The sequence below is a fragment of the Eriocheir sinensis genome, chromosome 7 (genome assembly GCF_024679095.1).
Source record: "Eriocheir sinensis breed Jianghai 21 chromosome 7, ASM2467909v1, whole genome shotgun sequence".
In the NCBI taxonomy this organism is placed as follows: Eukaryota; Metazoa; Arthropoda; class Malacostraca; order Decapoda; family Varunidae; genus Eriocheir; species Eriocheir sinensis.
In genome coordinates, this window is record NC_066515.1 from 26,310,147 (window position 1) to 26,324,386 (window position 14,240).

At 41.2% G+C, this 14,240-nt stretch overlaps 1 protein-coding gene across 1 annotated transcript in view; it reads right to left on the bottom strand.

Annotated features, from left to right (window-relative positions):
* Positions 1 to 11,809: 11,809 nt before the first annotated feature.
* The window catches only part of LOC126995230 (cuticle protein AMP4-like), a 4,125-nt gene continuing 1,694 nt past the window's right edge, over positions 11,810 to 14,240 (bottom strand). The window contains exons 2-3 of the mRNA XM_050854629.1: positions 13,345 to 13,556; positions 11,810 to 12,189 (exon numbers count right to left, since the gene is read on the bottom strand). Coding sequence (XP_050710586.1) covers positions 11,988 to 12,189; positions 13,345 to 13,556 — 414 coding nt within the window. The 3' untranslated portion in view covers positions 11,810 to 11,987. The remainder of the gene's footprint in view (positions 12,190 to 13,344; positions 13,557 to 14,240) is intronic.

Consider the following 14,240-nt stretch of genomic DNA (forward strand, 5'->3'; position numbering starts at 1 on the left):
ACTAAGATACTAAGAGTCATTCCGTCAGTCAGCCAGTCAATCAGTCAGTCAGTCACTCAGTCTATCAGTCAGTCAGCGCGTCATCAGGCCAGGGCAGCAAGTCTCGGGTTCAGTTCTGAGCAAGACGAGCGCTCACCACCCTCCTCACCCTCACGTCCCAGCCCGGCGAGTCTGTTACTAATGGTCATCGCGCGTATTTATTTCCCCCTCGCCACCGCTGCACATACGGCTTCGAACGCCCCCCTCACACGCGACCGTCACCTCAAACACATGTCATCCCATCATCGCCGCCAAGCATTCACATGTAGTTTGGGAGTTTGCGTTTCAAAATTTACGTTTTTCATCACCTCCTAAAGTCGTTCCGTTCTGTATTTTTGTTTTGTTTTCCTAGTTTTATCTTTCTGAGAAGTATGTACAAAAGAATGTTACTAAGGGTTGCATCCCGCCATGTTAAAGATTAAGGTGTTCCATGCTGCTACACATATACTAACTAGTTCTCCGATCAGTCGTGTCTCAGTATATCAAAATTTTCAGAGCGTAAAGTTCGTGTTGTTAAACGTAGCGGGTTCCTCCTATTACCACTGTTTCCCAAAGCCTCAGAGTAGACTAACCGGACTTTCATGGGCGTGTTTTCCCAGTTCGAGGTGTAGAGGTCATGTAAAACTGTCACCAGGGTCGCAAAAAAGTCCATGAAAATCCTAGTGACTCCCATTATGACTGTTTCCTTAGGCCTCAGACTAGACTAACCGGACTTTCATGGGTGTGTTTTCCCAGTTCGAGGTGTAGAGGTCATGTAAAACTGTCACCAGGGTTGCAAAAAAGTCCATGAAAATCCCAGTGACTCCCATTATGACTGTTTCCTTAGGCCTCAGACAAGACTAACCGGACTTTCACGGGTGTGTTTTCCCAGTTCAAGGTGCAGAGGATGTGTAAAACTATCACCAGGGTTGCAAAACAGTCCATGAAAATCCCAGTGACTTCCGCAAGAGGCATGGGGGCTTCATGGTGCAGTGGTTAGCCCACTCAGTTCACAACCAAGAGAGCCTGGGTTCGATTCCCGGGCGGAGTGGAAAAATTTGGGTGGCTTTTCCGATACCCTACACCCCTGTCCACCCAGCAGTGAATGGGTACCAGGTATTAATCGGGGGTTGTGTCCTGTCTCCTAGGGTCTGTTCCCTTCTATAATTCCTTCCCCTACTGTCTCTCTCCGGCATATGACCACAGATGTTGCGCCGACTAAACGAAACTTTCCAAACTTTACCGACGAGAGGCTTTTCAAACAGGGGAACCGAGGGGCTGTTACGTTTAATGACCCGTACCTCAATCCTGTGCTGTGTGTGATCGGAGTTAGCGTGTTACGTGTTACAGTGTCGTCAGATGGTAGGTTAACGAAATAACGCAAAAAACGCCAAAAAAAATATATTACAAAAGCCGTCTCTGCATAAATGGTTTCCGCAAGTGGTATTTTTTTCATGGTGTCGTTTATCTCGTTGTTTTACGCTCTATGCAGGGCCGAGAGGTTTCGTTTGCGCTCGGTTACGTGTCCCCCAGGCTGCCAGAGCGAGGGCGATATAGAGCAAGAGATGGAATTTTGAGCGAGAAATGAAAAAAAGTGATTGTGAAAAAGAGCGAGAGATGGAATTTTGAGCGAGAAATGAAAAAAAGTGATTGTGAGAAAGAGCGAGAGATGGAATTTTGAGCGAGAAATTAAAAAACTGATTGTGAGAGGTGGAATTAGAGCGAGAGATGGAATTTTGAGCGAGAAATGAAAAAAAGTGATTGGGAGAAAGAGCGAGAGGTGGAATTAAAACGAGAGATTATGAACTGATTGGGAGAAAGAGCGAAGGAAATATAGAGCGAGGGATTATAAACTTGAGCGAAAGATGAAGTTTTGAGCGAGAAATGAAAAAAAGGGATTGGGAGAAAGAGCGAGAGGTGAAATTAGAACACGAGATTATAAACTGATTGGGAGAAAGAGCGAAGAAGATATAGAGCGAGGGATTATAAACTTGAGCGAGAGATGGAGTTTTGAGCGAGAAATGAAAAAAAGTGATTGGGAGAAAGAGCGAGAGGTGGAATTGGAACGAGAGATTATGAACTGATTGGGAGAAAGAGCGAAGGAGATATAGAGCGAGGGATTATAAACTTGAGCGAAAGATGGAGTTTTGAGCGAGAAATGAAAAAAAGTGATTGTGAGAAAGAGCGAGAGGTGGAATTAGAACAAGAGATTATGAACTGATTGTGAGAAAGAGCGAAGGAGATATAGAGCGAGGGATTATAAACTTGAGCAAGAGATGGAGTTTTGAGCGAGAAATGAAAAAAAGTGATTGTGAGAAAGAGCGAGAGGCGGAAGAGTGAGGAGCAACTGATTAAATTAGAACCACATCCTCCACTGTTGTTTGTCTTTTCTCCTTTTTTTTTTCACCTCCACACACCCTCCTCCACACCCTCCACATTTGTTCTTACGTCCACCATCTACCACTTCCACTTCGTACTTCGTCCTTCTCTGCCTTCCTCCTCTCTGCAATCTTCCCTCTTGTTCCCCTTTCCTCATTTCGCTTTCCTCCCATCCTCCTCCTCTGTCTCCTCCTCCGTTCTTTCACTCAGACTTCCTCTCCTATGCACATGCTATGCTTCCTTCCCTTCTCGTCAGCCCCAGCCACGCTCAGGCCTAAAGATGAGGTGCCCCAGAAGCTTCCATACCCACCAACGACAACTTTTGCGTGACTGACCGAGACTAACCGCTCATACTGCATAGCTAGCCCAAGGACATTCATAGAGCTGTTTCAAGGCAACTCATACTGTGTGACATTGAGAGAGATTTCTGACCGACTGTAACCAACTGAAGGACAATATTTGACGTACGGAAGTCAAGGCGATTCTTATGGTGACTGTCAAGAGAGGCTTTTGACCGACCGTAACTTACCAAATGACGTAAATTCAGCTATGTAAGTCAAGGTGATTTTTACGTTAACTGTCGAGAAAGGCTTTTGACCGACCGTAACTTACCAAATGACGTAAATTCAGCTATGTAAGTCAAGGTGATTTTCGTTAACTGTCGAAAAGGCTTTTGACCGACCGTAACTTACCAAATGACGTAAATTCAGCTATGTAAGTCAAGGTGATTTTTACGTTAACTGTCGAGAAAGGCTTTTGACCGACCGTAACTTACCAAATGACGTAAATTCAGCTATGTAAGTCAAGGTGATTTTTACGTTAACTGTCGAGAAAGGCTTTTGACCGACCGTAACTTACCAAATGACGTAAATTCAGCTATGTAAGTCAAGGTGATTTTTACGTTAACTGTTGAGAGAGGCTTTTGACCGACCGTAACTTACCAAATGACGTAAATTCAGCTATGTAAGTCAAGGTGATTTTTACGTTAACTGTCGAGAAAGGCTTTTGACCGACCGTAACTTACCAAATGACGTAAATTCAGCTATGTAAGTCAAAGCGATTTTTACGTTAACTGTTGAGAGAGGCTTTTGACCGACCGTAACTTACCAAATGACGTAAATTCAGCTATGTAAGTCAAGGTGATTTTTACGTTAACTGTTGAGAGAGGCTTTTGACCGACCGTAACCAATTGAAAGATATCAATTGATCTACGTAAGTCAAAACGATTCTTACGGTGACTGTCGAGAGAGGCTTTTGACCGACTTAAACCAGACAAAAGACATCAGTTGATCTATGTAAGTCAAGGCGATTCTTACGGTGACTGTCGAGAGAGAGATTTTGACCGACCGCAACGAACCAAAAGACAACAATTGAGCTACGTAATTCAACCTGATTCATACCGTTACGTGACGTGAAGCTTCATAAGGTGACCCGGAAGCGCTCGTACTCACCGCCTATTTTTATTATTATCATCATTGTTACGTATCGTCGCTCTGTTACAACGGCCGGCCTGGGGGTCTCGTATGCCTTGGAGTGAGGGTCCTGAGAGTGGCTTTAATCGTTGCTGGTGTTTTAGTGATAACATTCCTAGATATTGTGTTATTTTTGTGTGTTTTTTTTCCTTTTATTTTCCTTTCTTCCCCCATTTTTAACTCCTCCCCCTCCCTTTTTTCTTTTCTCTTTCCCTCCCCCTTTTTTTCTCTCTCCCCCCTCCCCCTTTTTTTCTTTTCTCTTTCCCTTCCCCTTTTTTCTCTTCTCTCCCCCCTCCCCTTTTTTTCTTTTCTCTCCCCCCTCCCCCTTTTTTTCTCTCTCCCCCCTCCCCCTTTTTCTTTTCTCTTTCCTTCCTTTTTCTCTCCCCCTCCCCTTTTTCTTCTCTCCCCCTCCCCTTTTTTTCTTCTTTCCCTCCCCTTTTTATTTTATTTTCTCCCCTTTTTCCCTTTCCTTCCCCTTTTTTTTCCCTCCCCTTTTTCTTTTCTCTTTCCCTCCCCTTTTTTTCTCTTCTTTCCCTCCCCCTTTTTTATTTTATTTTCTCCCCCTTTTTTTCCCTTTCCCTTCCCCCTTTTTTTTTTCCCTCCCCCTTTTTTTCTTTTCTCTTTCCCTCCCCTTTTTTCCCTCTTCTTTCCTCCCTTTTTTATTTTATTTTCTCCCCTTTTTCCCTTTCCCTCCTCCCCTTTCTCTCTCCCCTCCCTTTTTTCTCCTTTCCCTCCCCTCCTTTTTTCTTCTTTCCTCCCCCTTTTTTCCCATTTCCTCCCCCTTTTTTTCTCCTTTCCCTCCTCCCTCCCTTTTTTTTTTTTTTTTCCCATCCTCCGAGAGAAAGAAAGAAAGGAAGAGAGTTGCGTCTCGTCTCGTCTCGTCTCAGCGCACGGCAGCGTCTCACTGGTTCATGCTTTTTATTATTATTATTATTATTATTATTATTATTATTATTATTATTATTATTATTATTATTACAGGCTTCTCCATTTTCAGTTCTATTTAGCTTCATTTTCTTTCTCATTTTTCTCTTTTCCTTAATTTTCCTGTTTTTCATTTTCATTCTCATCTTTTCTCTCTTTTTCCTATTTTCTTTTCCTTGTCTTCTTCTTGATCTGTCTTTTTCTTCATTCTCACTTCATTTTTTTATCCCCATCTTCATTTTTATATCTTTTCTACTTAATTTTTCTCTTCCTATTTTCTTTTTCTCATTTCCTTCTTGATTTCCTCGTTTTCTTCTTCAGCTACGTCATTTTTCTTCATTTCCACATCATTCTCACTGCATTGCTTATTTCCTATCTACATTTTCATATCTATTTTACTTATTTTTTCTCATTTTCCTATTTTCTTTTTCTCATTTCCTTCGTAATTTCCTTGTTTCCTTCTTCATCTACGTCTTTCTTCCTCATTCTCACTTCATTGCTTATTTCCTATCTACATTTTCATATCTATTTTACTTATTTTTTCTCATTTTCCTATTTTCTTTTTCTCATTTCCTTCGTAATTTCCTTGTTTCCTTCTTCATCTACGTCTTTCTTCCTCATTCTCAATTCATTTCTGTATTTCCTATCTTCATTTTCTCCCTCACTTCCGCCCATTCAGTCGACAGGAACAACTTAACGTATTCCCCGAGGATCATGAACCAGTGACCTGCCGTAGAGAGCCTTCGGTTAGACATACCCAAACACCCGTGGCATTAGCGTTCGTGTCTGCAGCAATCTTACGTACCTCGCGCAATCTGCCGCCTGCGGGTCTTACGTTTATAGAAGTTACGGCGCTGATAGGGAAGCGACGATCGTAGTGAGAGAGAGAGAGAGAGTGTGTGTGTTTTACGTTTATAGAAGTTACAGCGCTGATATAGAAGCGACGATCGTAGTGAGAGAGAGAGAGTGTGTGTGTGCGTGCTTTACGTTAATAGAAGTTACGGCGCTGATATAGAAGCGACGATCGTAGTGAGAGAGAGTGTGTGTGTGTGAGTGTGTGCGTGTTTTACGTTTATAGAAGTTTCGGCGCTGATGCAGAGGAGACGAGCGTGGCGAGAGTGTGCGTATGTGTGTGTGTGTGTAGGTATAGATACTTCGTGGTGCCAAATGAATCCCAGTGCTTGTTTCGTGATCCTTATACTCCATCTTCAAATACGTTTATCTCATTTATTACGTTTATCATTATTATTATTGCTGTGTATGTGTTTTCTTCCTCCTCTTCTTCTTCTTCTCCGTAAATACAGCGTGCCATGAAGTTCTCTCAGACTAATTCAGTGTACAATGTTGTTGATACCTTTATGGCGAGCACAAATAGTCTAGGCTTACGTCAGAGTATTCGTTACTATTATCTAAGGGACTATACCGTTATGAGGGGGGTGCCGGGCGGCCGAGACTGATGCTCCTTGTGGTAGGCTAACGGTGTGTTGTGTCAGGCTGAGAAAAATATAACGTGTAGGGTAAACTTGTGGAAAATTAAAAAAGTAAAATGTATTGATATGCTGGAAAAAAAGAGCTTCTAATGTGTGTTGTATCATGCTGAGAAAAATATGACTTTTAGGGGAAACTTCTGAAAAATTTAAAAGAGTAAAATGTTTTGATATGCTGGAAAAAATATGTCAGCTTGTATTGTATTGTGACTGTGTGGGAAATACTCTTATAAAACTAACACAACTAAAAGAAGCATATATTTTAAGCCAGCACAATGTTAGCAATAATTTTAAGTTTTATAAAGGTAAAAACATCAATTGTCAGCTAGTAATGTATTGTATAATGATTGTGTAATGTTATCTTGATGGAAAGCATGAATTCTAACCGTGGACAGTCTCAGCAATAATGAAAAGTCCCGCATCGGTAAAAAAATCAATTGTAGGAAATATTGTGACGGAAAACCATGAATTCTAACCCAACTGGAAGTCCATGTCGGTAAAAAGATCAATTGTAGGAAATATCTCAACGGAAAAGCATGATTGGTAAAAAGCACATTGGTAAAAAGATCAATTGTAGGAAATATCTCGACAGAAAAGCATGGTTGGTAAAAAGATCAATTGTAGGAAATATCTCGACAGAAAAACATGGTTGGTAAAAAGCACGTTGGTAAAAAGATCAATTGTAGGAAATATCTCAATGGAAAAACATGGTTGGTAAAAAGCACGTTGGTAAAAAGATCAATTGTAGGAAATATCTCAATGGAAAAGCATGGTTGGTAAAAAGCACGTTGGTAAAAAGATCAATTGTAGGAAATATCTCAATGGGAAAACATGGTTGGTAAAAAGCACGTTGGTAAAAAGATCAATTGTAGGAAATATCTCGACAGAAAAGCATGGTTGGTAAAAAGATCAATTGTAGGAAATATCTCTGGAAAAGCATGGATGGTAAAAAGCACGTTGGTAAAAAGATCAATTGTAGGAAATATCTCAATGGAAAAGCATGGTTGGTAAAAAGATCAATTGTAGGAAATATCTCTGGAAAAGCATGGATTCTAACCCAACCGAAAGTCCTACATCGGTAAAAAGATTAATTGGAGGAAATATCTCAACGGAAAAGCACGAATCCTAATCCGGCACTGTGTCAGCAATAATGGAAAGTCCCTCAATGGTAAAAGACTCGATCGCCAACACCCCCAGGCCAGGAGCATCAGTCTTGCGCCACCCCCGGAGAGGCTGTGGTGGTGTGGAGGTTTAGGGTGAGCCGATGAGCCGCGCGCCCCCACCGAGCCCCACACACTAAGAGACAGACAGACAGAGACAGAGACAGCTCAAGACAGCGTGTGGTTACCTCTGTGTGTGCGTATGTGTTACTCTAGCGATGCAAAAAAACGGAGAAAACGCAAAAAAAGTTGGGTAAATAAAGTGTATTCTTGCATCATTTGTGGTCGATATTGTTCTTAGTGTCGCTGTGAAGAACCGGAAACCCTACATGTTAGAAACGTCTCGACCGCTCTAACTGTACTTAAAAAAAAAGATAATATTTTTTAGCCACAATTGTGTTCCGTAATTAAAAAAAGGAACTAAAAATGAGAGCCGTAGGCCGAGCTCACTAGTATATAATGCAATGTATGGTGTCCTCTTTGTATATTTTGTGTAATTTATTGTCAACTGTACATAAAAAGATGATAGATGGAGCGGCATTTTATTTGACGAGATCCCATGTTGCTAGAGTGCTTTGTTGATGGAGAATTTTAACCCCTTGACTGCGGATTTCCTACAGTCAAACCTCACCAAGCCACAGGGATGGAGTAAGGGAAAAAGGTTGGACGTAGGAGAGGAAGGATAACTATTGAAGATTTAGATCACTTAACTCATTCACAGACCTAATATGTCTTCTAATTAGTAAGGTGTTTGTTTTGGGGTCACTAATTAATGTTTCTGGGTTAAGTTAGCCTTCTACTACAACAATTTCTACTTCTATTTCTACTTTCAAAATTGTATGGTTCTGGAGTAAGCACTAATAAGCCTTTTAATTGATACTGTTGTTTGGGGTCACTAATATATGTTTCTGGGTTACATTAGGCTTCTTCATCTACTATTTCTACTTTCAAAATTGTATGATTCTGGGTTAAGTACTAAATGGTTCTGGGTTTAGCACTAATAAGCCTTTTAATTTATAGTGTTGTTTTGGGGTCACTAATATATGTTACAGGGTTACATTAGCCTTCTACTACCACTATTTCTACTTCTATTTCTACTTTCAAAATTGTATGGTTCTGGGTTAAGTACTAAATGGTTCTGGGTTTAGCACTAATAAGCCTTTTAATTGATAGTGTTGTTTGGGGTCACTAATATATCTTTCAGGGTTACATTAGCCTTCTACTACCACTATTTCTACTTCTATTTCTACTTTCAAAATTGTATGGTTCTGGTTTAAGCACTAATAAGCCTTTTAATTGATAGTGTTGTTTTGGGGTCACTAATATATGTTTCTGTGTTACATTAGCCTTCTACTACCACTATTTCTACTTCTATTTCTGCTTTCAAAATTGTATGGTTCTGGGTTAAGTACTAAATGGTTCTGGGTTTAGCACTAATAAGCCTTTTAATTGATAGTGTTGTTTGGGGTCACTAATATATGTTTCTGTGTTACATTAGCCTTCTACTACCACTATTTCTACTTCTATTTCTACCTCCAAAATTATATGGTTCTAGGTTAAGTACTAAATGGTTCTGGGTTTAGCACTAATAAGCCTTTTAATTGATAGTGTTGTTTGGGGTCACTAATATATGTTTCTGTGTTACATTAGCCTTCTACTACCACTATTTCTACTACTATTTCTACTTCCAAAATTATATGGTTCTAGGTTAAGTTACCCCCACATGATCACCATTGCTACTTTCAAATTGTATGTGGGTATCTGGGTTAAGCTGTCCTCCCATGATCACCTTTTCTTGTCTTATTTCAACTTTCTAAACCTTATCATTGGGTGCCGGTTTTGTTTAGGTCTTAATATGCCCTCATCCAGTGGCCATCAGCTAGTGTTCCTATCCCTGTTGGCATTGAACTCATTTTCACTTATATTTCAACTTTCTAAGCTTTATCATTGGGTGCCGGTTTTGTTTAGGCCTTAATATATCCTCATCCAGTGGCCATCAGCTGGTATTCCTATCCCTGGTGGCATTGAACTCATTTATATTATTTTTTACTTATATTTCAACTTTCTAATCTGTATCATTGGCTGCCGGTTTTGTTTAGGTCTTAATATATCCTCATCCAGTGGCCATCAGCTAGTGTTCCTATCCCTGGTGGCATTGAACTCATTTTTACTCTTATTTCAACTTTCTAATCTGTATCATTGGGTGCCGGTTTTGTTTAGGTCTTAATATATCCTCATCCAGTGGCCATCAGCTAGTGTTCCTATCCCTGGTGGCATTGAACTCATTTTTACTCTTATTTCAACTTTCTAATCTGTATCAATGGTTTTGTGTAGGTCATTTATGTTCTCATCCAGTTATGTTGAGTTTGTATTCATATCCCTGTTGGCCTTGAACTCATTTTTTGTCGCCCTGGGAAAGGTGACCCGCCTCTACCTGCCTCATTAAAGACAGGTTTGAAGCACGAGATGGATTGCCGCACTGTGAAGCAGGTCTCAAGAGTTGGTAAGCCTATATAGGCCTATTGCCCGGGGGTTCCTCTGAGCTGGTTTAACTCTTTGTATTAATATTTCTTAATAGCTACTGATATAATATTTTTTAGTGAGTTTAGTAAGTCAACTCAACTCTGGAAATGCAACACCTTTATCTCCGTACCAAAAGTGGAATTTAAAAGCCACACTAGCTACATACATAAATGCTAATCAATCAATCAATCAATCAATGGGGGCATATGTCGGGGGGCGCGTCGCTTCGCCCACCCTACGACGCTAAGAACGGGGGTCCCTCCGGGCGAGTCTCCGTGCAGGATACCTTATCTTATTATCTTAAACAAAACAAGGAAATTTAAAGTTGTAAAGCTAAACAGACACATAAAACAATGCATACTAGTTATTTTACTGTTATATATACTGTTTAACTCTCTTGCTAAATCCTGGTTAATGCAAAATAGGTCTATATAGGGAATGCGAAGCCACAGCCACATCCGGACACCGTGTTTAGATTACGGCGGGAGTGACTGTCAAAACGTCCGTCATTTTAAGTGTTTTTCCGCGTTTATAAGTGCATTTCGAAGTGTCAGGCGTCGTAAAAGTTTCCCAAGTGTTCCCAAGTGTTCCCAAGTGCCCTCATGTTTCCCAAGTGTTTCCAAGTTTCGTCGTTTCCCAAGTTCCTTCAAGTTTCGTCGAGATGCTGTCACTGTTTCGTAGGGTAAGTGTAGGCCTATAAGGTGTTTCTGTGTTCTTACTTTCTTCTTCTTCTTCTTTGTGTTCTTCCTTTTTTTTACGACAAAGGAGGCAGCTCAAGGGGACAAAAAAAGGAAACAATAATAAAAAAAAGCCCGCTACTCGCTGCTCCTAAAAAGAATCCAAAGAGGTGGCCGAAAAAAGGGTCAATTTCGGGAGGATTGATTTTACCTGTTTGTGTTTTTTTACAAGGTTGCGTTAAGTGTGTATAGCGTCTTTTGCGTCTTTTGTAACTGTTTAATCTCTATTGCAACTATTATACGATTCTCTGCTAAGGAAAAGGAGGTATATAAGGGGAGACGTTTCTATGACTGCGGGTTAATTACTGTGCGGGCTGTGTTGGTATGGGGTAAGGCAGGGTTAAAGAGGGACAGGGGTAAGGAAGGATAGGGTAGGGAGGGAAGGATAGGGTTGTAGGGTAAATATACAGTCATACCCACGCATACAGGTAGACATACAGACATACCCACCGCCGTCTCCCAGCTCAAAGATAATGTTGTTTTTGGGACATATATGTTTTTTTTAGTAGTAGGTATATTGTTTTAGTGTTGTGTGTGTGTTTGTTTTGTTTGTTGCTGTGTTGGTTTGTGTATGAGAGAGAGAGAGAGAGAGAGAGAGAGAGAGAGAGAGAGAGAGAGAGAGAGAGAGAGAGAGACTATTATATCTACAGAATAGCCTACGATCCGACTTACTCCCATCAACAATATCCTTTTTATAGTTTTTCTTATTCTCATATATAACACCGTTTATTTCAAGTTTATATTCTTTTCTATTTCTCTGTGTTATGTTTCTCCTCATTTTCTCCCGTCCCTTTTTCTTTAACTCCTTTTCCATAACCCTTTTCATAGTTTTTCTTATTCTCATATATAACACTATTTATTTCCAGTTTATATGTTTCTCTATTTCTCTGTGTGTTTTGTTTCTCCTCAATTTCTCCCGTCCCTTTGTCCTTAACTCCTTTTCCATAACCCTTTCCCTCACACATAGAAATCCACCACCACAGAACATAAGGAAGGGAGGGGTAAGGATTGTGGAAGAGGAGGAGGAAGGGATGGAAGAGGGGGTAGGAGGGAGGAGGAGGAAGGTAAGGAGGTTAACCAGAAACATTATAAAACAAAAACAAAAACTATATGCTTAGAAATCTTTAATACTCACATCTTTATACAACACACCAATAAATACACGAGAGAAAGACTTGGAAGTGTGTACAATAAATAAAGAAAGACTTATAAGAAACATCAGATCGGGCTATAGTTCTGAGGTCTGGGTTCTGGCACGTCGACTAGGAGAGTTACCCCTTGAACCTCTTACTGAGCGGGGGCACCGGTAGCCTCAGCGCGCGCCTTGGCCTCGTCCTCAAGCCTTGCCTTCTCGATCTGCTCAATGGCGTGCTGGGGCATGGGGTGGAGGGGAAGGGGAGCCACGGGGAGGAGGGAGGAGTCGGGACGGAAGCCACCCTCATCGGCCACGAAGTTCACGGTAGCCAGTTCGCCGTTAGCCAGAGGGAAGCTGTTGGGAGAGATGTTGTTGATGAGGAGTGTGAAGTTGAGGAGTTAGGAGAGACAGGAGGTGGATAAAGGAGAGAGAGAGAGAGAGAGAGAGAGAGAGAGAGAGAGAGAGAGAGAGAGAGAGAGAGAGAGAGAGAGAGAGAGGAGGGGAAATGGTAAGATCAGACAATAGGTAAAGTTTGGTAATTAGGTAACTCGTTATTATTATTATTATTATTATTATTATTATTATTATTATTATTACTGCTGTTGTTTCACGTTCAGAAAGTAACCTCATCCTCTTCTTTTTCTTTTCTTCTTTTTCTTCTTCTTCTTCTTCTTCTTATTATTATTATTATTATTATTATCATTATTATTATTGCACGGTCTATTGGGAAACCCTTCTAGCGTATAAGATGACACGCGTAGGACAGACGTGAATCGAAAAGCAATATCATAGGAAGAGGAGGAGGGAAGAGGAGGAGGAAGGAGAGGGTGGGATGGTGCTTGGTGGCTGGCTGACTGCTCCGTGTGTGTGTGTGTGTGTGTGTCGCGAGGCGAGAAGGGAAGGGAAGGGAAGGAAGGAAGGAAGGAAGGCAAGAGATTGGAAAACTTTGCGATGGAGTCACGCATCTTTGGTTTTGCTGATATATGAAGTTAAGAGAGAGAGAGAGAGAGAGAGAGAGAGAGAGAGAGAGAGAGAGAGAGAGAGAGAGATGGTGTAAATATTATGGAGTGTGGACGATGAAAATATAGATAGATAACGATAGACAAGATGAAGATAATGAAGAGAAAGAACTTTAATATGATAGAGATAAAATTAATAGGACAGATAATTATTTAAGAACATATGGTAATGAATAACAGTGAATACGGTGAACACATAAGTTATCCAAGAGAAAAACTTTAATGGAGAAAGCATGGTATGGAAAACGGAGAAATGAGAGAACTATGAGAAGACAGAAGTTGAATATAAGTATGCATAGTAAAGTATTGAACCGTATTGATCTCATGACGAATATAATGAAACTAGACGATATGAAAACTTGAGGGAGGAATTACGAGACGGCCTAAACAACTGCATCAACAAAAACAATAACAACAACACTATATCCTTCTTCCCTTCAATGCTAGAACTGCACCATCACCACCATCACCACCACCTACAATGCCTTACCTGTACGAGCCCTCAATGTTGGCGCCCCCGGTTAATCCCTCACGGCCCGCCTGCTGGACCTTGATGCCGTTGTCAGCTTCGAAGTTTGAGCTGTGGGCACCAAGGGCGTCTGGGTTCAGCTGCTGCTGGAGGAGGATGAGGACTGGGGGCGGGGTGGGGGCGGCGGGGAGCTTCTCGGCGACGGCAAGGCCGGCCAGGCAGATGAGAACGGCCTGGCGAAGGGGAGAGAGAAGATTGGTTACAGAGATTATACCATTGACGTTTTGTGTTGAAGAAGGGAAAAGGGAGGAAGGAAAGACTGGAAAGGAAGGGAGAGTTTTAAAATGACAGTGGCAAAAGAGAATGAGATGAACAGCCTGACGAAGGAGAGGAAAGTAGACCGATTTCAGAAACTACCCAATGAAGTTTTGTGTTAATATGAAGAAGGAAGGAAGGAAAGACGGGAAAGGAAGGGAGAGTTTTAAAATTGACAGTGGTTAGGGGAAGAGGAAATTAAAAGGCAGAAGGAGCTTGACGAAAGAGAGGATCAAGATTGGATTCAGAAACTACCTAATGGCGTTTTGTGTTGCTGTGAAGAAGGGAGGAAGGAAAGACGGGAGAGGTAGTGAGTGTGTTAGAATTCCGGCTGTGAGGGGAAGATGATTGAATGTGAGGTAGAATGTACAAAGAAAAAGGGGAAAAAGAAATGTGATAAATTGCCTGACGAAGGGAGGGGAATTGAGAGTGGCTTCAGAAACTATTCAATGTTATATTTGAAGGGAAGGAAAGGAAGGGAAGGGAAGGTGGGGAGAGAAAGAGGGGAGAGGAAAGAGGAAGAAGGAATAGTTGAAACGGAGAGAAGGGGAAAGGAAGTGAGGGGAAAGGAAGAAAAAAATAAAGAAAAACTGAAAAGGTAG